Genomic DNA, 23,716 nt, shown 5'->3' with positions numbered 1-23,716 from the left:
ATACAAGCAATTTGTTGAAACTAGAAAACCCGATACGTCCACTGATTTGCATTTTTTTTTCTATCGATTAATCTTATAATTTCAAAAATATCGAACAATACTTTTGATAAAGTGGATACTTTTAAATATCTAGGCTCAATATTAACAGACGAAAACCATATCCACGAAGAAATTAAATGTAAACTAAAACCAGGGAATTTGTGTTATTATTCAGCTCAAAATATATTGTTGTCGCGAATTCTCTCCAGGGATTTGAAGCTTAAAATATATAAAACGATAATCATGCCTGTTGTTCTGTATGGTTGAGAAACATGGTCGCTTACTATGAAGAAAGAACATAGACTGAAATTATTTGAGAACAAGATCCTGAGACAAATATTTGGACCCAAAAGGAATGGGAGTGGGGAATGGCGGAAACTTCATAACGAGGAATTACGTAATTTATATGTTATCAAACATTCATGGGATCATTAAGTCTAAGAGGCTCAGGTGGGCAGATTATGTAGCTAAGATGCAAGAAAGTAGGAACGCTTTCAGAGTCTTAACTGGAAGATCAATCGGAAAACGACCATTAGGAAGACCCAGGAGTAGATGGGAGGACAATATTAAACTGGATCTCGCAGAAATAGGAATACAAAATAGAAACTGGATCCAGTTGACTACGGATAGAAGTCAGTGGAGAGTTTTCGTGAACGCGGCAGGACATAGAGTTAGTTAGTTAACCATATGATTTTTATTCCTGATTTTTCGTGTTTTTAATTTTTTTTTTTTTTTTTTCAGAATACAGTAATTAAATCTTATTTCGAGCTATAGCGGAAAAAGAAAGGTACAACATACTCTTATGTTCTGTCTCTTAAAAATATTGATTATTATTACAGTTATTAGAGGTATCTGAGACATCTATGTATGTTAATGAAAGGTTTAATGAACAGTTAGCTAACACGATTTTATTCATGAATAATAAATCAACAAACAAATGTCACATTCTGCTTGAAGCTAATTTTAAGACACTGAGAGAAGAAATATTTAATCCTAGCGGTAATACAAGTGTCATTAGCTTATGCAGAAATATTTAAACACTGGACACAACAAACTAATTCAATCATTAAAGAAACGATTACAGGAACAAGATAAATTTAAATGATCAGTAATTCAATGATTTGGTAGTATAGTGGAGATTTTAACCTGTCGTTGGAAAACCTTCCAACAATCTAGAAGAGCCAATGTTATCATAACAATTTAGTAAATGAAGAAGGACAACTTACTTGCCCAGGAGAATGTGCTGCCATTCTTGTAGTAATTCGTTGAGCCTATCTAAGTTCAGGTATCCAAATCTACCTTTGTTGTTGAAATAGAAGCTTTTTATACTGTTTTGGCAGGACACTTTCCCTTTCACCAGAAGCTGTTTACAATATTTTACTATGCTGATGAAATATCTGGCTTTGAAAAGAATATTGCTATTGCCTTTATAGTTTTTATCTTTTAAAGTGAATCTAAAATTTTAAATTATACAATTATACTCAAATACATTTATGTCTATTCTTATTAAACAACACACGTATTTCTGCATTAAAATCTAAATCTTAAAATAAAATCTTCCCAGGCCTAACAGCCGTGGAAAAAAAAAACTTTTTTCCCGAGTCATTACATATTTACTGCCAGCAAACTCTTCATTAAATACATCAGATATAGTGACAAAATGTATCTAATTGTCAAATCTAAAGTTCAAAAGTTGATTGGGACATAAATGAACATATATCATTTGTTCCAGTTGTAGTTCTTCATGGGTTGAAACAAAACTCAGCTGCTTCACTTAAGGAACTCCATTTTTAGCAATGATAATATAATAACATGTTCTTAATTAATATATATATTGTATTATTAATTAATATTAATATATAACACTTACTTAATGCCATTATCCTGATGATGGACAATGGAAGATTCTCCCCAGACAAGCTTAACATCTGGAGTCCTGAAGGAGTCTGCATGAATTGCTCCTTTCAATGCTATTCGGTTCACATGCAGTGCTTTACATACGATTTTCCATACATCTTCCCCTGGAAAAACAAAATATGGCAAAAGTTACATACTATTAATTTTAGCTTTAGCAAAAAGTAAGAAATTAAATATTTAAGTTTTACGTCCCATGGTTATGCCGGCCAGGGTAAAGGAGACGGTGATGATGAGAAATGAATGAAGAAAGTGTGAGGAAACGGGAGAACCTCGAGAAAACTCACGCACACAGTGTTTGTCCACCAGAAAGTTCATATGGCGCAGCTGGGATCGAACGAAGGACCCCATGCACTAAAGGTGAACGCTCTTCCACTGAGCCACTGTGGCCCAAAAAAGTAAGAGTTTGAAAGCGTATTTATATAAAAAGTTCATGAAGTGAAATGATACTAAACCAAACACCGCACAAGGGGCTCTGGCTTACCGTACTGGCAAGATAGGATTACCACACTCTTGCGCCACTATCTCCTTTCCAAATATAGTAGTAAGATGTAAGGACCTCTGGCTTACTGTACTGGTAGGGCGCAATTACCACACTCTTGTGCTCTAGGCTATAACTACGGATCTACTCCATCCTCTTCTCAAATAAAGCAATGCAATGCGTTTTTAAATATATTTCTACTTACCTAAAATGTAGATGGTGATGTTGCTGTTGGCATTCTGTTTTAAAAAGACCTGAAGAAACTTTTCATACTTTGTTCGAATATTATTGTAAGTTACAACAACCAACTTGTCCTCGATAAGGATCTAGCACTCAGTTACGGCTACACTATGTTTCATTGTTCAGTACACATTTATACGGCACGATGATCCGTAAAGTGTAATGATGCAGAAACGCCCACACGGTTCTAGTTCAATAAACTAATTTATTTAATAATATATTAAGAGGGAGAGAGGGAGCCAAGTATGCCACTTCAAGCTGAGCCTCTCAGTCGAGGCGCTAGTCAGGGCTGCGTACTTATTAGTTAACCACTGCGCTACGCAGTTGTTTCTCTCAACAGTTACGTATCGTTCAGTCTTAAAATTTGTGATCAGCTTTTCACACGCATGACTGACACTGTTGAGTAACCCAGTGCCTATGTATTTAATACTCATTATACTGAACTAGAATTACGTAAACAAAATAATTTATCTTTTTACCCTACACTCACTGTGGGTGAAAGTTAACGACGCTCAAAATGTTACAAATGGTATTCGGAAGGCCACTCTTTTGAATGGTTCTTCGTAATTCACCTATATTATTTTGTTGCGCAGACAAACTTGCCTATTTTTTCCTTGGATTAGAGTATAGTGGCTTTTCTGTACTGAGACTATATGAGATATGAGCCCACTGAAGACACCAAGGGGCGATCCGGGAAGAAACATACTGGCCCTCGTAGATACAAAATTCTTCCCTGGGGCATATCTCCGATCATGCTCGGCGTGATGTACCAGTATTTTCGCATGAATACTATTACCCCTCCGTGTATTCAGAGTCTTTCCCGGGAGAACTCTGAAATCATCACTGCGTGGAGCTGCGCCTAATCGTAGATCCGAACATTAAAAAAATAAATAAATAAATAAATAAATAAATCTTTAAGTTTTACGTTCCACGGTTATGCCGGCTAAGCTAAAGGAGACAGTGATGACGAGAAATGAATGAAATGGTGGAATGAAAACAAAATAGTAGGAGGAAACGGGAGAAACCAGAGAAAACTCACGCACACGGTGTCTGTTCACCACAAAGTTCACTTGGCGCGACCTGAGACCGAATTGAGAACCCCATGCACCAGAGGTGAGCGCTCTACCACTGAGCCACCACGGCCCTAGATCTGAACGTGAGTCTTCCGCGCCAAAGAGAAGTACGCTAACCATAGCCACGAGAAAATAGCTCATGAGATCTAAATAGCTGAATATCAACCTGATGACACAAAGATGTGTGATTGGACTGAAGAAGGACTGAGTAATAGATCCGGCAGCTGGGATAGATCCACGGCGTAGTAGCAATTTTTTACTCTTTCAGTTTTACTGAATCATCCACCGCCTATAATTGATCAAATGTTTATAAAATATCGGTTATTTCCTCTATTCCTTAAATGTGTATTTATATATATTATTTCTCTTCGTGGCGTATACCTTGACTCAACACTATGAATGTACAGTATAAATTCTAGCGTTATATAATTAAGGACAAGTGCAATTTATCTATCAAGTTTCTATAAGCGAGGAAAAGGAATATTTATTGCGGATAATATTACTATTCTATAATCAACTTTATTAATATTGCTCTCCATTCCTCTACTATGAACCTGAGTCTGGCATATACACTCAGCAGCTAATGCGATGTTGCTACGTCCTTATAAACCGTATTGTTTGAACACTTTTACATTTTATTACTTGTTATTTAATTAAGATTTTTTTTTTTTTTTTTTTTTTTTTTTGATTTGATAAATTTTATAGCCAAGAGCAACTGATTTGTATTTTAAGTCACCATGAATCGTTAAAGGGAATTTAAAAAAACTTGAATATTTATAAATGTTTAACAGCTGGCACAATAAAATAATTAAAAAATAAAAATAAAAACTGAATTCAGGTAGTGTAAAACTACTTCATAAAACTGACACCTAAAGTTGCTCAACCATAAGTACTTCATTTATTCTCTTCAACTTAGGAAGTCCTTCTGGGAAAAGTGAGTGAGTGTTCGTACTACGTTTTTCACATCTACTTCTTAAAATAAATCTCAAGGCATATTTGACATTTGCTGCCTTGTTTGAGACGCAATTTCCTACAATTTGGACACTTTATAACTGCCAGTATAATTAGAATATATTTTCAGTACATCTAACATGTGGAACATTTTCAGACTTGTAATAGCTTTTCAAGAGGAACCATTTTTCTTAAAGCAATTTTGAGTATCATAACTTGGAAGTATGGAATAAACTCATATTAATTTTTCATTTTAAAAGATATTTTATTCTAATTATAGGGTTTTCGGGAAGAAAAAAAAAATCCATCAACATGTTACACGTTTGGCAACGTAGAAGAAGGAAACAAAGTCGTCCACAGAAGTCAAGGGAATCCTTCAAACAGTGTGTTATAATTTTTCATGTGGTTGCAAGATTATTTTTTCCTTTTAAATATGTATCTAGAGACATCGTTAGTGAATAAGACACTTTGAAGTATAATGAAATGTAATGATCTGAAGGTCATTAATGATCGCAATTTGTTTGTTATTCCCGATGAGAACAGTGTGAAACTTCCGTAAGAGAAACAACGATGCCGCGAGGCAAAGAGTTGAGATTTCGAGCGTAGTCGGACAATATAACAATGCAATTTCGATGCAAGCCAAAGACAAATTTACCGAAATATTCATATTCCATTCTTCACCGTCAATCGAGTTATTATCCAGCTTAAAAGACATCAAAAAGAAAGTGTAAGTGTACAGCGAACCCTGTTATACTATCAAAAACACTCAAACCTGTCAGGCACAAAATGGCACCCAAAAACTGCCATAAGTCTGTTAGTTCTCAGATATGAACACAATTAAAAAAGTCTGGGCTATTCTAAATCGCTTCATCAAACGGCGTCCCCAATAATCCGCATCCCGTAAATAACTTTCCCAATGTTTGCATGAAACAAAAGTCTCCCAGGCCAAAATCATGGAACTCACTAATTCTATAAGATTTTGTTTCAAGCTAAAAGACGATCAACAAGAAATTGATCGGTAATCCTCTGGCTACTATTTGGTTTCTGTATTAACCCATTAGTGCCCAGAATTCCCCAGTGGTATTTTGAAAAGTTTCTTTTCGCCTATTTGGTCTTAATAGTACTCTAAAATAGAAATTAGAATATTTTTGAAAAATATTTATTTTTTCTTGATTTTTAGGCCGGCAACTTAAGTTGCCAAATGGCACATACATATTAAAAAAAGGGAAAATTTTGGAAAGTTACAATTTTGAGGGAGAAAATACACTGCGAAAACATAACTATTAAAATCAAGTTACTCCTCCTTTACAGACCTTCAATCCTTCCTTCTGGAGTCTTTGAAATCAATCCAGTTGAGTCTTTCTCCTCAAAACACATTGTAGTCAAAAACAATGCTAACCTTACGTCAATATATCATACAAAGAAAATGCAACGATGCTATGACGAAACAGACTCCAAAGTACCTTCATGGTTAAAACCTGCAACGTCAATCCATGAATTTCTGCGCTATAACGAAAAATTGCCGTGGCAACTTAAGTTGCCAAGGGACAGTAATGGGTTAAGCGAATACAGTTCAAAAAAGGGAAAAGTTTATAAATAGAGGTGTTTATTTACCTATAATCTGTCTCTGTATAGCATCCATCAGTAAACTTCGCACTAAGTGCGGCTGTATTACAAAGTTAGGTTAAATAAAGCAAACAAATGAAGAAGATAATGTGATGACTAGTTCCACCTTTAAATTACACTACTGCTCAAAAGTTTTCGAACACCTCGGATTTTTGTAAGCATCTACTGGGATCCTATTAGTTTGGTACGAGAACTTTACTGCCTTGCATCAGAGATACTCCTGCCTATGGCGTCAAATTTGAGAGGTACAGCAGATGATATGTCAAATCATAATTATTAAAATTGAAACCAAAAGAGACAATTTGATATATATATGTATTGCATAGTATAAGCAAAAGTGTGGAAGGTGAGGCAAAATATTAGTTTTGTTTGAAAAGTGCAGACATAGAGAGTCAATACAGTGACAAAAATTTTAAAGAGAAAGTAGCTTTCCAAATTTTGCAGTTCTTTATAGCTTGTTTATATGCTAACGTTTAACACGCCAAAAATTCCATACTTTGAAAAGTATTTACGATGGTTTCGTATGCACTATTGTTGCTCGTTGAAATACTAACGACAAGCGTTACATATACGCTTTCACTGAGTGATAATTGAGCAGAGAAGGATGTATACTGACAGTCGTAAACATTTTTCAAAGAATGGCATTTTTAGCTTGTTTTTAAAGGCACCATATCTATAAGGTATAGAGAACTGCAAAATTTGGAAAACTGCTTTTTCTTTCAAATTTTCGTCACTGCATTGACCCTCTATGTTTACACTTTCCAAACAAAACTAGTATCTTGCCTCACCTTCCACACTTTTGTTTCACTATGCAATATTTATATCAAATTGTCTTTCTTGGTTTCAATTTTAAGAATTATAATTTGACATATCTACAGTATCTCTCAGTCCTCAATTTAACTATCATCAAATTCTATGCTTTAGGCTGGAGTACATCTGATGCAAGGTAGTAAAGTTATCGTGCCAAAATAAGATCACAGTAAATGCTTACAAAAATCCGGGGTGTTCATCGAAAACTTTTGAGCCCTAGTATATGCATATAGATAGATAGATAGATAAATTGAAAGAAAGTGTATTAATATTACTATTATTTATAATTTAAAGATAAATAAATACTGAAGTTTTCTTACCTGCTTGTTCCCAGTACACGCTTGAGAAATATTTTTGATCAAACACCACAAGATCTTGAAAACGTTCCCAGGATTTGGGAATTTCCTTCTCCAACTCTTCTTTCCATAATCCCTTTTCTTTCATCATATTCATCAGATCTTTCTTCATAACTTCTGCAGGGGGAACAGAAATTGGTCGCCCATTATAAACTATAACATCGAACAGTATATTATTCAGACGATATGTGTGACCTTCCACATACTCAACTTCCGGTTGATTCAGCAACTCATCTGTAATGGGTATAATATACTTTCCTTCCCGTCTTCTGCATTTTACACCTTCGCTTAACAAACCATGAGCTTCCAGGTAGTTCCTATTAACAAATATTGAAATATTTAGTTTAACGTTCTCCATATGACAGAAACAACTGAATGATGATGAAAGAGATAATGAAATTAGATAATGGAAAGACCAAAGTTACCCGGAGAAAATTCAGAGATATCAGGTTGTCTAAAAATATTGAGCCTTTTGATGTCAAAATTAAGAATACATTTATTGGGATTTGAAAATAACGTTATGAAAATACGTACCGGTATACGCTATGTCGGAAAAATAACGGGACTTTTTAAATTAAACAAAACGAATTAGGTATTTTACCAACTACAGTTCTTTTTATTTAAAATACATCCCCTCCGCATCAATTGGGCACGTTCAACCAATGCTAGCAGAGTTTTTAGTGTCCTTTTTCGGAATCGCCTCAATGACCCTCGTCAAGCAGACTGAAACATTGTCTTAAAATGTTCCTTTCATGGCCAGTTTTAATTATGGGAATATGAGATAGTGACACGGCAATAAATCAAGCGAATACGGAGGATGTGGAAGAACACATTTTTTTTTTTAAGCCAAAAAGTCACGAACTGCAACGGTTCCGTGACATGGTGCACTGTCGTACAATAAAGACCAACTGCTTGGCGCTCGATACTCGGGCCTTATACAAACGATTCCGCCACCCATTTCACAGTCGAATTCAAACCATCGCACACATCGAATCAACTCATTGCGATTTTTGTTTTTCGGTTTGTCTGGCTTTGGGTCGTCTTTCAAGGATTCACGATCGTCCCAGAATCGCGCATACCACTCGAACACGCGTGTACGAGATAAGCACTCATCACCATACACTTCTTTTATCAATGTTTCTGTAAACGTTTTACCTAGCTTGAAACAAAATTTAGTATTGGCTCTTTGTTTTTATGACGAGGTGACACCAGATACACTCACTTTTCTTGCTATAACTTGACACTCCCTTAATCGGGCGTCATAATTGTGGTCTCGTTTTGTTGAGCAGATATCCAGCTTTCCGATTATATCTTGCTTCAATAGATAGAGCTAGTAGTTATCTGTAAAGAAACAAAGTTCCATTATTTTTCCATTTTGTTTGGTGACCTGCTGTTTTTTCTGGCAGCATCTTTATCCCGTTAGTATAGAATTTCTGGGCTTTTGGTCAAAAAATGTGACATATGGTTATCATAGGCATCTTTTAAACTAACTTAATACCATTCAGGGAGTTTAAAAAAAAATATATAGTCTGACAGTGCCATGTTCGGGCTATAAGGTAGATGTATTAAAATCCCCCAGCCAAGTTCTCTTAATTTCTGACAGGTTCTTAAAAATTAATGTGGTTTGGCGTTGACACCCTTTCTGTTAATCAGTTCCAGACATTTCTTTTCAATTACTAGGTGCACTTGCTTTTCTTGGAGACAGTACATGTCCGAGTCTATCGTTTTGCCCGGCGGCAGCAGTTCGTGATGCACGACGCCCTTCCAATCCCACCAAACGCATAGCATAATCTTCCTGGGCGTCAATATTGGGCTTGTCACAGACTGTGGAGATTCTCCTTGCTTCGAGCACGATCTTTCCCCCCACACTGTTGTTGAGGGTTATCCACTTTTCATTACTCCTGATTAACTGCTCCACAAAAGGCTCGAATTCGTTACGTTTCAGTGAAGATTCTTAAATGGAAATTGCATCGAGTCACTGGTTTTGAGTCACATCATATAGCACCGAAACACTGAGCTTGTATCTGCAGCTAGCTCTCTCCAAATGGCTTAACACTGTTTGGTGATGGATATTTAGGACGTTGGTGATGTTATCACAGCTTATATGCCGGTCTTGCTGGCCTTTTGCCAGATAATCATTCACTCATGTTGTGATTGGTCGCTCACTGCGAGGAGTATCTTGAACATCGAAATTTTGAAAATGAAAGAAACTAAATCATCTTTTGTCTCTTGCTTTTGATAACATTTTTCGCCCATAAATAGAACAAATTTCTTTTCGGGTCTACGCAGCATTTGCATCTTTATCAAAATAAAATTGTAAGATGGCGAATTTTTACGAAAAGTTCTCTCATCTTTACGGTGCAATACTTTGTCTGTTCATGAAAACTGCAACACTTTTTGCACGTCTATTAACTTCAATTGTAAGCTATTAAATGACATTGGGCCTGACCCGCTGCGACTCATGTACACTCATGTCCAAAATGATTGTCGTATATCTATAACCGTCTTCTTGTAAGAATATAATTTGATAATGATTTTGCAGGGTACTTTTAATACTGATACCATGTGTAGAATCGGAAAATGTATATTTGTGGCAACTTTCAAAGGAAAAGAATTAGAAATACGAAAATTAGAATGAGTAAAACAAAGTGTTGCTAAATGGGCAGGGAAGTTTTATTTTCGTTTTATTGTTCTTATTTACTGCGCTTTTGACATGAAATTTGCCACATACATCTCCTTGCCGATTATAGACATACTAACATGATAAGAAATACTGGGCGAATTCATTATCAAATTATATTCCTACAACAACATGTTTATAGACATGCGACAATAGTTTTGGACATGAGTGTACCTTTCGACTTGGGATACTACGCCATCTTATGCGCAACTTACCACTTACTTAGACTACCTAATATAACACTCAATGCGAAAAGCAAATAGGGCTTGAAATTAACTACGAACTGGTTTAAATAACCGGTTTGATACATAAAACATTTGTTTCTCTGTGTGAAAAAAAAATTGTTATTGTGTGTGTGTGTGTGTGTTAAAAAAGGTTATTTATTTAGGCGCACCTAAAAGTAATCATTTGTATTTATAAACTAGCTGGAAACATCGAACCTGTAAGTATGTTCTATAGAGTTCTTAACTTTCTTTTTTCCCAAGCAGATAAAGTTTCTCCCTCGTAAGTTTGATAGAAGATATGAATATTACAAAATTGAAGGGTAAGGGAGAAAACAAGAAATGTCCATGTGTATGCTTTAACGGGTGCTCTGTCCTATCTGCTTGTGACTCTTGGTACTATTTGACTGTATATGCCATGCACACGTAGATGTAGAAATGTTCATGTAAAAAGGGGCAAAAGATTTAACTAACCCTATTCTTTTTTTCACGCGGTTTTCAATATTAAAACGCAGTTTTCTCGAAAATGCAGTTTTGTGACATTCCTTCTTTTTTCTCCTTACCCTTCAAATGTAACTCTTACTTAATGTTTATTAATAAAAAAAGACACTGAAATTATACTCAAGTAAACTTTTACCTTGCACTAAGAACTGCGTTATTGTTTAAGATTCTGTTTTCGTAATGTTTCGGTCATGTCTGTGACTATGATCCTATTTACAGTATTCATTTTAATTGACAATGAGAGTGGTTTCTCGAATGTTCAAAGGCAGTTTTTTTTTTTTTTTTTTTTTAAACGGAACATTATTTTGAGCGGAATTATAGTGATGATTGTCTTAGCTCAAGCGCACGTGCATGAGATCAGGGTCACAGAGATTTAACTAAAAAAATATGAAAACAAAAGCTTAAACAAGAACGGAGTTTGTAGAGCAAGGTAAGAAAAATTCGCCCTAGTGCATATTTCAGTAATTATTCACTGAAGCACCTAACTGGCACTACGCTGAAATGACTTCTTATTTACTTCATAGTACATTTTATAAAATCACGTTACTTGTAGAACTACATATTTGGATTAGTTTTCTCCATTCCTTGAATCACTGTTATCAAAAGTCCTTGTTGGGAACCACTTTTTCCTTATTAAGTGCCTGACTTAATAAAAATAATAGAAAATTTACCATCTTTCTTTTGCTTCTTTTGCATAAGTGAAAGGAGATAATGAAATGTAACTTATCACAATTATAAATAATGTTATTCTACAACAGGAAATATGAACCTGAAGAATCTTCAGTTTTGCCATCAATAGAAATTACAGTATTGCCAGAATAACATTTTTCCCAAAATCTAAGTTAATGCAGCGACTAGAGGAACGAACTCAACTGCATTTGATTACGTATGATATTGTTTAGGTGTCCTGTTAACCACTTTTTAAATAATATTATTATTTAATTTTAGTAACTGTATGTTAAAACTATTTTGTCTATTACAAACTAAATACTAGTAGTTCACAGGAAAAAGGAGAGCAGATTTTACCATATATTTTGTTAATACATAGTATCCTCTATTCCGGTTAAGTTCACATTACACGTTTCAGTTCATATCATTACAAAGACGTGGAAAGTAGTACTGATTTAGAGGTTTTAGGGCAGATAACGTCTACCTTTACAGATAATCCATGCTCGTTGTAACTGTGCCCGAAACACCCATCAACGTGTGCCAGGTTGTCACTAAAGCTATTCCCTTTAATTCACGCCCGGGCAGAGCTATGAAGAAAGGAAGACGCTGTAGGGCGTCCGTAGCTCACAGGCAAGGGTTGGTATGTGTGTAAAGAAAGATTTCTCTGTTTCAACTGTTCGTTTTAATGGTTAAAGATTAGAACCACCGTCCGTGTCTGCCCAAAGTTACTACCTGGAGTGGGTTTTCTTGTTATTCCCATCTTTGTAAGCTGTACCTTAAAGACACTAATTGTTCCTTCCACAAGCCTTCGACTTCTCCGCAAATTGCCAGCACATTAGCGACATCTGCTGGCATCAGGTAGGAAGCAACGCAGCTATCGACAACTATTAGTCGAACTATTGAAACTGTGTGACTCACAGAGTGATGCGTCTTGCGTTCACTGTAAGGATTAAGGAAGTATAAATACTTCCGAATAGACGTTTAAGTAACCTGTAATTATTTTAAAGGCATTACTCGAGCAGACTGTTCTACCAAATTTTGACACATATCTCACATTTCCAGATTACGTTAGATTAGGTTGCCTATAACTTTTCTATTTGGTAGAATAGGTCCTCCAGTAAACCCCTTTTATCTTATTACAGGGAACCACAGATTTGTAAAATTTACGGAAGAAAAATTGGGGTTTGACTAGAAGAAGAGGACGAAAGTAGATAAAAAAAATATACATTACAGAAGAAATGAATTGAAGTAAGGAAAACGTAATTGTGTCTCATTTAAGGATGGAATAGACGTGCATTTTGTAGAAATGAGGTGTTAATTTCTGTTACGCCCCACCAATTTTAGAAAATTTATTGGGTCAATTGGACAATTTCTTTTGGTTTGTAAGGAAGACTGAGTGAAAGTCAGGTGAGGGCAATAGCTACAGTTAAGACAATAGCAGTAGTTGTTTGTTTTTGATGTCGTGAGCGGCACTGTATACAGGAGCGGAACGGACTATTCGCCGGAGAGGTACACTTATGATTTAATCGCGGAAAATGTAGTGTGGAAAAGTCACGTACATTCTACACGATTGTACACAATTTTCTACTCGTAATTGGGAAAGTGTATATGCCTTTGTTCCGAAGGTCTATCCTGATTCAGTATCTCATCCTAATCCACACGTAAGGTAAGTGTTTCATGTCATATACTATGTTATGCGCTATTCTCGTTTGTGTATACCCACCGCCCCTGCTCTGTATGGACGCACCTCCTCGTTTTTGCTCGGGCCCCCTCCTGCCCTGACTCGAATAGATATCATTCCTGCCTTTTAGTGACCAACTAGGATAATTTGGTTAGTGTCTTTTGCACAATAGTTCTTATCGCGTGCTTATACTAAAGCCCTCCAAAAGTAAATCTGCACATCGAGGCTCTGGAGCAGATATTTCATCAAAAGTACATTTCTTACCAAATTTGGTATATTTTGGAACCTTTTTTTTTAAAAAAAAAAATTTTTCGTGTATTCCGACGATACAGCCCTCAAAGTGACAAAAATGAAATGCTCTACAGATTATATGTACCGCATGTGACAGATCAATACAATGATGTAAGTAGTGTAGCCCTAATTAGCGAAACCTAATATTAATAAAAATTAGCAAAATTGTATTAAAAAAAAAAAAAAAAAAAAAAGATGGTCGCTTCCACTAAAAATTTGCCGTAAAGTCTACTATTTCAAAAGAGCAAGGTATAAATAAACAAAATATACCGGTATATTATCTATGATATGCCTAATAATGTTAACGTAATTCGTAATGTTATGGTGAAACTTTATAAAGCCATGACGAACTGATTTCCTGCCAATGCATAGTATTATCATATTCTGTAACGATAAAGCTGTCCGCGAAGTAATTTATCCAGTAACATGAACATGACTTATTTCCACCATCTTCGCTTACATGCATACCCATCGCCCCTAACCTGAGCTTTCTCTACGGACGAAAAAGAGCGCTGGCCCACCAGTTTCGCCCAACATTTACTCAAGTTTGGTGGACTTTAACCTTACGTTTATTGATAGTCACCTCGCACAAGTTTCTTGGTGCTACTGCACTGTCGTTTTCTTGTGTATGTCCGCATCTAGCATTTATACCTATTATAAAAATTAACCCTCGTAAAGAGAATCTGCTTACTTTATTATAAGGATTAGTTACGCATAAAATTACTTGCTTTTAAATTCATGGACTTACCACAAATCATGCCAATTCTCAATGTCTGCTACAATGCATTTAGAAGGTAACGTTTCTTTCCTTTGTACCCAATAATCCATACTATAATTTTGACGTTGAAATGAAAGTAATATAATGTTTCCTGTGATTCAATGTAGAATTTAGTGTAAAATATTCCTTGCACTTTTCTTTCAAATACACAAAAACTTCTTATGGTTACGTGTTGAAATATGATTTCATTTTTTCTATTATTTAATGAAATCAAGCATTTTTTTTCTTTATTTTACCATCTTTACTTATTTGTTTATTTATTTATTTACAACACACAACTCAAAAACTTCAATATTCAACTCTACTTCTTCATCTTCAGCGGTTGTCTTCTTCCTCTTCTTCTGATTAACAACCAATGGTTACGGATAAGGTGACCTAGTCATTTGTTCCTATAGGCTACAAATTGTATTAAGTATATCGATGAAAATTTTTGAAATTAAAATTAATATGAGTTCATGGTTCCTATGTCTGGGCAGTGGCGGCTAATGTTAGTGTTGCAGCGTTGCGCAACGACCAAAGTATTTCAAGAAAAAAAATATTATTAGCAATAGTAGTAAAGAACAGAAAAAATACTTTCTAATACTCCCATATATACTTTAAATAACATTTTTTCTTTACTTCTCTAACTGTCCGTTTTAAAAAGTGAAAAGTCCGTCACAGAGTCTCTAATTTATATTGTGTTGTAGCGAGCATATAACGACCAGATTCCTTCAGCACGGGAATTGGAGCGAATGTTAAGACTCCTTTCCCCTATCTCAGAAGTTAAAGGGTCTGGTCGTTGCACTGCTTCTGCAACACAGCACGGTTTCCAGTGAATAAGAAGGTTTTTCGCGTTAAATGAGCTTTCTGAATTTTATTTCACTAGCAATTAACAAATGGAATTTGTTTTTATGCATTCATATTTTTAAATTACGGTATTTATACTGAAGCAAATCAATATTATGACAATTTTAAAAAAGTGATAGCAGAATTACAAAATAAGAAAGAAAATATGTAGTAGAGCAGAAATCAAGTGAAAGTAGATCCGCATTTACAACTAATTCTTAGCTTATATAGATAATGAAGGTTTCTTCTACAGTAATGTGTGAACCAAATATTAATAAGTCAATATGAAGAATCCCCCCTCTGTGCATAGTATTTTAGTATATACAGTACATATTTCTTTTATAAAATAAGTATATTTTATACTCTTGATAAAACTGTATGATGGGGAATGCCAGTGGCGGCGATTGGACGTTAAAAGTGGGGGGCAAGGCATGATCTGAATATTCGTATATCACTGTTAGTTTTCCTAGTTGTTTTTAACACTTTGTTTGACGAAAGGTTGTATAACTAATAGGATACTAACTTTTTAGTTAAAATACCATATATCGTATTTAATATTTTATTAAGTAAATTGACAAGAGCAACGCAAGTAGGTTCTCATAAATAACGAAAGTGTATGAAGAGATTTGATTGCTTGCTCATGGCCACCTTACAATTCTGTCTGGAATATTGTGATCAGATTATTTATAATAAATTTGCAAAACAAATAAATAGAAGGGATATCAGTAATCATAGTAATGAATAATGAGGCTTGTTTTGTAGAAGTTATATTGAAACTGTGGATTAATGAGCAACCTATATTTTTAATACCACCCACGTCATTAAATGTATGTCATTATTCTTACAATGAAAGACAGTAAATACTACAGGTATATCTGTATCCTATGACATTTAAAGAAATACGCAATTGCAATGTTAATTGCTTTTAATTGGAATTAAAACGCAATTCCTGTAGCTCTCTTAACTCAAGGGGAAGGCAAATAACCAATACGTACTCACGCAACGACAAATATTATATGGCACCATTTTTTCTATGAACCAGTAATACATACAAAAAAAAAACTTTTCATTTCCAAATGAAACTATATACATTACAGGGTCACTTCAAAAAGTGGGAGGGCAACTTTCCCCACTTGCCCCCCCCCCGAATCGCCGCCCAAGGGGAACGCCACATTGAATTTGGGACTAGTTAACAATGCACAGAGGAGTAGCCACGAGGAATGTCCACCGGGTCTGGACCTCCCAAAAAATTTGAAACTTGACTAACATTTGTAGACTTTCCTAAAGAACTATCCTTGTTTAACACAGAAATGATTGATGTATGATAAATATTTTATTTTACACCACATCATGTACTCTTTCTTTTCTTATAGAAATAATCGTTCTATCATTTTTTCTAAAAATATAGGTGACAGTAATTAAGAATTACTTATCTTTTCGGGTACAGTATAAGACAGGTTCGTTACTAAGTAGACGTATTGGACCTTCCTTAAATACTTTGGACCCCTCCCAGCCAACATGTTGTTCCTATATCTGGCAGGTTTCAAGATTGCTTTCCAGAACGTATGACGTTGATAAACATTGTTTCGCCTCATGTGGAAGTATATTGTGTTCATCGTGCATTGCGTAACAAACAAGACGGATGATTTGGAATGTATTTTTTTTCTTTTACGCACATATGTGTGTGTGTGTGTGTGTCTGTTGATATATGAATAGGGTTGCCAACTGTATTTTTTTTTTAAAAAAAACCGGCACTTCCTCAAAATTCTCTATGATAAAGGTCTCAGCGTGAAGTATCTCTGTTCGGACCTATCCATGGAAAGGAAATGTACTATCGTGAACAAACGTGCATTAACACATATATTCTGTATGTCCTTAGAACATTCACTAATAAGCTTAACAGATACATTGTGCTATAAATGAGAAACTGAAATTGATTAATCGGCATTGATCAATTTATTGTATTTACCAGTAACTACCATTTCTTTAAAATTATCGAAACAGATGAACAAAAGTGTAATAATCTTTACGTGACAATTTTGGATTTGGAAAATGAAATTCACTCTTTAAACATATAATCTCTACTTCAACTATAGGAAATTGCTTTAAGAAGTCCTTTTCCACTCTTAATAAATGTATAAAATTCCTTGAAAGAAAATTTCAAATTTTCCCTGATAATCCCTGTCAGCTCTCCAAAATTTTCTAAACAGGAGAACAAAATATAGTAACCGTTGATAGATGGTGAAAGGTGAGAGTTTTGAGTTTACAGAATGACAGCTACTTTTCAATATCTATACTTCGAACTAGATACAAATTTGAAAAAAAAAGTTATATAGGGGCTGGTGAGAAGTTTGTACCCGTCACCGGCTTTAACCAAAATAACAGCATTTTTTCCGGTCAGGCCAATGAAAAGCCGGCCAGTTGACAGACCTATGTATGAATATGTGACATTCGCAATTCATATACCATTATCTCTTTTTGTATCCGCTGTTTTGGTTATTAGTTATTAGATTTAATTTTATTGTGTGTGCTTTAATTCTGTACATAACCTACAAATTCTGAATGAATTGCATACCATGACTTCTGTAAATAATTTACAAAAAATTGCCCAGCTTTCAACTGACAAAAACTTACAATTAAGGCTTAGACAAAACAAGCAAAGTGCAGTCCAGGAGAGTTTTCAAAAAAAAAGTTTAAAATTACAGGACATCTTATGGCAGTAATGTTGTATGCACTAGATACATTTCCACAATTTATTTTAAATTTTCTTAGATAAATTGTGAATAAAGCGTGTTCAATGTACATTTGTTTTATAACACTAATCTGTGCTACGAACTCTCTTCAGTCTACACTGAAGAGGAATTCGGATCACTGTCAGGGACTGAGTTTGCTAGAATGAATTGTTCACAATAATCTAGAAAAAATATTTAGTGAATCTACAAAGCTTCTGCAATTAATATTAACTGTACCTATGGCGTCAGTAAAAGAAGAAAAGTTTTTTTCACATCAAAAAGAATTGACACTTTCAAGAAATTGAATGTCCCAAGAAAGGTTATCACCATTGGTTATGCTTTCCATCGAATAACCTGACAATAAGAATACTAGAGCTCAACCAGCATGTATTAGGCAGATTTGTTCCAATCAAAGAGAGAAGAATGAACTTACTAATTAAATACGGTGATTAATCGGATTAAATGTTCTGCATTTTTTTAAAACATAATTTTATTTAATTAACATGTCACATAGCATTTGCATCTAAAGTTATCCTGATTAGTAGACGAGTCAATTTTATATCTTCTGTCTTCGATCGTTCGTACTATAACACCCGAAACCACAATCCACCGGCCGCCACTGTGTCTGGGTACCAAAATGGTTGATCTTTTTGGTGCACCATTCGAAATAATTGTTCAAAATAATATTTCATTCACTAACTTCCTACTTATTGCATCCTAAAAGATTTATACTGGGTGACATAATATCTCAGTTGGTATAGATACAATTTGAGGGGCCACTAAAAGTAATTATTGGAAAAATACAACGTGCAGTTTTACTATATGGATCCACACAGAAATTCATAGAAACAAAAACATAGTTCTTTCTCTCTGGTTTGATTTATTTTACATTCAGCAATCATTTTCGAGGTATGCTCTTTCATTCTCCGAAGCGGGTTCACTTCAAAGTCTGCAAAACAGCAAGTAAAGCCATTTATACACTATAGAATAGATCCTAGCAAATCTCTTACGATTTGTCCTAGAGTCAAAATAGGAGACGGAAGCATTTATCGTAGCATTTCTCGTACCAGATGTGCTGCCAAAAATTTCATATAATATTCTATGGCATCAAAAGTATATGGTGCTTTTAAATGGTACGATAATGATTTTAATAAGCATCTGTCGTAGCAAACAAATCACTGGAGAAGAGCGCAATTATGTCTCTGAAATTAAGCGTGAGGTAGCTAAAGCTATACTAATTGTAACAACAGTTCTCGCCGGTCATATTAAAAAAACGAAAATCCCAAAAAAGTATGTGGACAAAGAGCATCTCTACTCCAACTCATTTTTCTTTACTACAATTCAATACCCACACAAAACAAAAAGCATGGATATTTGGCATGGATATAAAATCTTTCACTTCTTTTTAACACACCTCGGCGCTGCAATCGGAGCAGAAATGCTGGGAAAAATGCTACGAAATAGAGCCGGTTCTATCGACAAGAAATGCCATACAATATGTCATGGCATGGGAAATGCTATAGCATTTGCCACTTTACACGGTAGGATATCGATGATACGATTTTTGCTACGAGAAATGCTACAATAAATGCTTCCGTCTAAAATGCTTTAACGTGTATGGCATCAGACCGCATGTCATTTCCTATGTTGTGAACTATCCTATGAGATTTCTCTTATTTAGAGCACGCTCTATTTTGAAATGAAAATTCGTACGATTTCATATTAAGCGATATAAGATGAGATAAAGTGAAAACAAAACAAGTGAAAATAAACAGCGGATGCGTTATGTTTTGCTAATTTATCTTCTGATCGTGCAGGATTACTTTTGGTGCACCACAAGAAATAATTGTTGAAAAATTATAATTTGTCATTCATTTCCTTATTATTATTACCTAAATGATTTGTGCTGAGTGACATGAAAATATTTTTCATGGCATAGATAAAATTCAATGGGACCATCAAAAGCATTTATTGAAAAACTACAATTCTTTTACGATTTGCTTTTAAATACGGCGTCGGGATGTATAGTAATAAAATTATAGTACAGAAACATAAATCAACCTGTGCTAAGTAGCCACTGAAAAGCACCAATGCTATCTAACCGTGTCAGGGCAGGGCCCGAGTGCTAGCTTGGGGACTCTCGGGGTGCATCCTAAGAAGCAGGCGCGTCAGCGAAGGTAGTGAAAACGCGTGGGTTTTTGCAATGATACGAATTAGATTATTTTTTATATGCACTCACTTAGGTAAATGTCTCGCAGATGGGATCTAGGAGAACGTAAAAAAAAATTACAAATTTACAGCTCAAATGAAAGATGCAAGAACTTAGACCTAACACAAACTAACCAAATCTAACCTAATGAACTCAACTAAGCTTATATTAATAGAAGAAAGAGAAATTCTTTCATTTTCGAAAATTATGCTAGACCCCTATGCTAATATAATGTAACATAACATAACCCAACCGTAACTAACCTGAACTAAACTTATGTGAACAGAAACTACCGGAGTTGTAATATTTCTTGGAAAAAATATTCTAGACATAAAATGGGAAAATTACAGATTTGCCAAAATTTTATGGCAGCTTATGGAAAATTATGTGCATTTCAGGTTCGACTTTAATTTCTATATTTTCACGTAAATACTCATCTCAGAGGCTAGTGCACACAATATTTCCATTGCTTATATAATATTCTATTGAAATATTAAAAATTTCTTCTGTAAATTTTATAAATCTATGTTTCCGTATAGGAAAACTGCATCTAGTACAATTCTTTTTCGATTTACGTATAAATACGGCTTCCGGATGAGTTTCGTAAGAATTACAGTACAACAACACAAACCGACCTGTGCTAGGTGACCACTAAAAAGCAAGAATGTTATCTAACCGAGTCATGGCAGAGAGAAGCTACCGGGCCCGCTCGGTAGCGCATGCGTGCGTCCGAAGAGAACAGGTGCATCATCGATGGTGAGTATGTGCGTAAGCGAGGATAGTGAAATGAAGTGGGCTTTTGCAGAGATACAATTTTCAATAGCACTTGTCATGGTTTCCCTCTACTAGTAACGCTGCATTTCTAAACATAAAGTGCAGTTTTTACACAATGCGCAGAAAAACTGCTGGTGGAAAATAACATCTAATAGAGTCATCTTTCATATGTGCTCACTTATTTAATACATTGTTAAGTACTTGTAATGATTTTACACTAGTAATCCTCCATTGTAAACCTAAAATACAGCTGTATTACGTTATATAAATTTCTATCGTCTACAGAAATGTGTTCCTTTAAATATGTCTTTTCACACAAAGTATTGAATTTTTCCTGTAAACCTTCCAAATTGTGGTGCGCCAAACCTACACCAGCACTGATCTCTGAGTCACTTAGTTTTCAGCTTTCCTCAACAGAAATCGCTCTCTGCCGAGTTATATCGACAACTTCAAGACACAAAGATGGATGATCGAGATGAATCTATAGATCTAGTTATAAAATATGAAGTAAACTATGTTATAATATCAGTGTTGGGTAAGTTACTTGTAAAAATGTAACGCGTTACAAGTTACTTTACTTTCTCTTAAAATGTAACGCGTTAGTAACGCGTTACTTGCCCCAAAAAAGTAACTGTTACTTTACTTCGAAAGTAACGCGTTACTAACGCGTTACTTTTAGGTCCGAAATTTAAGAAATGTAAAAAAAATTATGACTTCAAATTTCCGTACTACTATTACTACCGCTATTATTATTATTATTATTATTATTATTATTATTATTATTATTATTATTATTATTATTATTATTATTATTATTATTATTATTATTATTATTATTATTGCACGTTCTGAATCGCTTTATGTAAATGCAAGAACAAATTTTTACTTGATATATGAACATTTTCATATAATGTAACATTGATAAAATGCCATAATGCGTTACTCGTAGGGATGGACACAAGCGAGTTTTCTTTGACATTCGATTCGACTAGAAACAAACATCTTTGAGCTCGACCCGAGAACTCGACTCGAAAAATTTCCTCCAATCCGACTCGAATTGGGGTCGAGTTTCGAGTCGACTCGAGCCAAATCCGCTGTGTAGTTTCGAGTACATTTTTCAAGTATATTACATAGACATTATATATATTATTAATGACACTATTACTTCTACCACTTATATTATTATTATTATTATTATTATTATTATTATTATTATTATTATTATTATTATTATTATTATTATTATTATTATTATAACAACACTGTATATAAAAAGAAAGATAGGTGGTTTGTATTTGAATACTAAAAAACTAGTTGATTACCAACCTCGGTAGTCGTGAAGTCTAGGAGTCAAGGACATTGTTCACGAGCTTCTGAGTTTGGGTTGAGGGTCTAGGTTGAATATTCGGGCTCGAGCCAAACACTGTTAAAAGTTAAAGGGCACTGGCCAAATATCTTCAAAACTGCTCGGCCCGGGTTTAGAATTGTCAACGACTCGAGCAGCTCGGCTCACCCCCATTCACTATCGACCCGAACCGAGAAGTGAGCCGAGCCAACAGCTCATCCAACCGACTCGGCAAAAGCCCTCGGCTCAGTTAAGCCGAACGGAACTCATGGCTCATCCCCACCAAGCCAGCCCGAGCCGATGGTTCATCCCAAGTGAGCCGGCTCGAGCTATCTTCTCAGTTGAGCCGAGCCGAGCTGAGCTTGTTATAAAAATCTCTTGTGGTTTCGCTATCGAGACGAGACGAGATGCGAGCCGTGTCCCCTCTCGTGAGCAACACTAAAAGTATTCCATAGCTTACATTTCTCATGCTATCGTTTTCCAGTGTAATCAGGCCATGATTTCAAAACAACTTAAAACGAACGACCCATTTATCAAACTCGACTGGACTCGAAACTCGACGCGAAAAACTGAATCGGCTCGGAACTCGACTCGAGGATATTACCCTTGACTTGACTCGAAACTCGACTTGAATTCGAGTTGAGTCGAGTTTTAGCTTGACTCGTGCTCATCCCTATACGTAAGAAAAAATGGTTGCTTATTATTATTCTGCTAAATTAATTATTTAATAATAACAATATTGTTATGTAAAATTAAAAATAAAGAGTATACTGTAGAGAAACATTATACTACTCTATAATCAACGGGACTCTAGGATAAGCAAACTGATCTGAAAGAACTCGAATATTACATACCATCAGCAAACTATTTTCTAGTAATAAAGTAGGCCTGCTCATTAGAACACAGTTTATTTATATTAACACCTTACTGTAAATCTTTAATTATGCCACCCTAGTTGTTGATAAATATTTTCCGTTGGGGTACTTCAGACACTTTACTTTTAAATTCTGTCCACCACCATCCTCAGCTCTTAAGAAAAAAGTATTCTTTCAAATGTTCGAACGGTAAAATACTTTAGTTCTCCATCTTTATTTAAAAAAAAAAATCAAAGTAAAATAGTTGCACTCCTAGTTCACTCACTGAATGTATTGATTTGGAGCTGTCAAAATCTACGACAAAATCTTCAGGCTCTTGCAATCAGTACACGTGATTTACCTAGGGCTGTCCTCATCTACCAAAAACAGCAAATGACACTACGAACTTATCTGTTTCTCTGTGTGTCTATGACTGTGGGTCACTGACATACGTAGTATATGCTCGATTGTTTCATTCTGAGAAATTCACTTACAGGAAAGAAACATTTGTTTCTGAAAAAAATATACATATATTGTAGTTACTCATCTGAAATGTAACGCGAAAAAAGTAACGCAAACTAGGTACGTTACTTAAAAATTTGTAACGCGTTACCGTTACAGTTACTTTTGAAAAAATGTAACGCGTTACTAGAAAACGTTACTTAA

The 23,716-nt window shown here is 35.0% G+C and overlaps 1 protein-coding gene across 3 annotated transcripts in view; it reads right to left on the bottom strand.

The window, feature by feature from the left end:
* The window catches only part of LOC145683386 (tRNA wybutosine-synthesizing protein 2 homolog), a 34,165-nt gene extending 19,506 nt beyond the window's left edge, over positions 1 to 14,659 (bottom strand). For 2 of the 3 annotated variants that reach the window (XM_081754723.1, XM_081754726.1), the window contains exons 1-3: positions 14,282 to 14,659; positions 7,455 to 7,807; positions 1,910 to 2,060 (exon numbers count right to left, since the gene is read on the bottom strand). In XM_081754723.1, coding sequence (XP_081610849.1) covers positions 1,910 to 2,060; positions 7,455 to 7,807; positions 14,282 to 14,361 — 584 coding nt within the window. In that variant the 5' untranslated portion in view covers positions 14,362 to 14,659. The remainder of the gene's footprint in view (positions 1 to 1,909; positions 2,061 to 7,454; positions 7,808 to 14,281) is intronic. The other variant, XM_081754735.1, reaches the window with a different exon arrangement.
* Between the last annotated feature and the right edge of the window lie 9,057 nt (positions 14,660 to 23,716).

The sequence above is a fragment of the Thermobia domestica genome, chromosome 1 (assembly GCF_964235325.1).
Source record: "Thermobia domestica chromosome 1, izTheDome1.hap1.1, whole genome shotgun sequence".
In the NCBI taxonomy this organism is placed as follows: domain Eukaryota; kingdom Metazoa; phylum Arthropoda; class Insecta; order Zygentoma; family Lepismatidae; genus Thermobia; species Thermobia domestica.
This window is presented reverse-complemented; position numbering and strand designations above follow the sequence as displayed.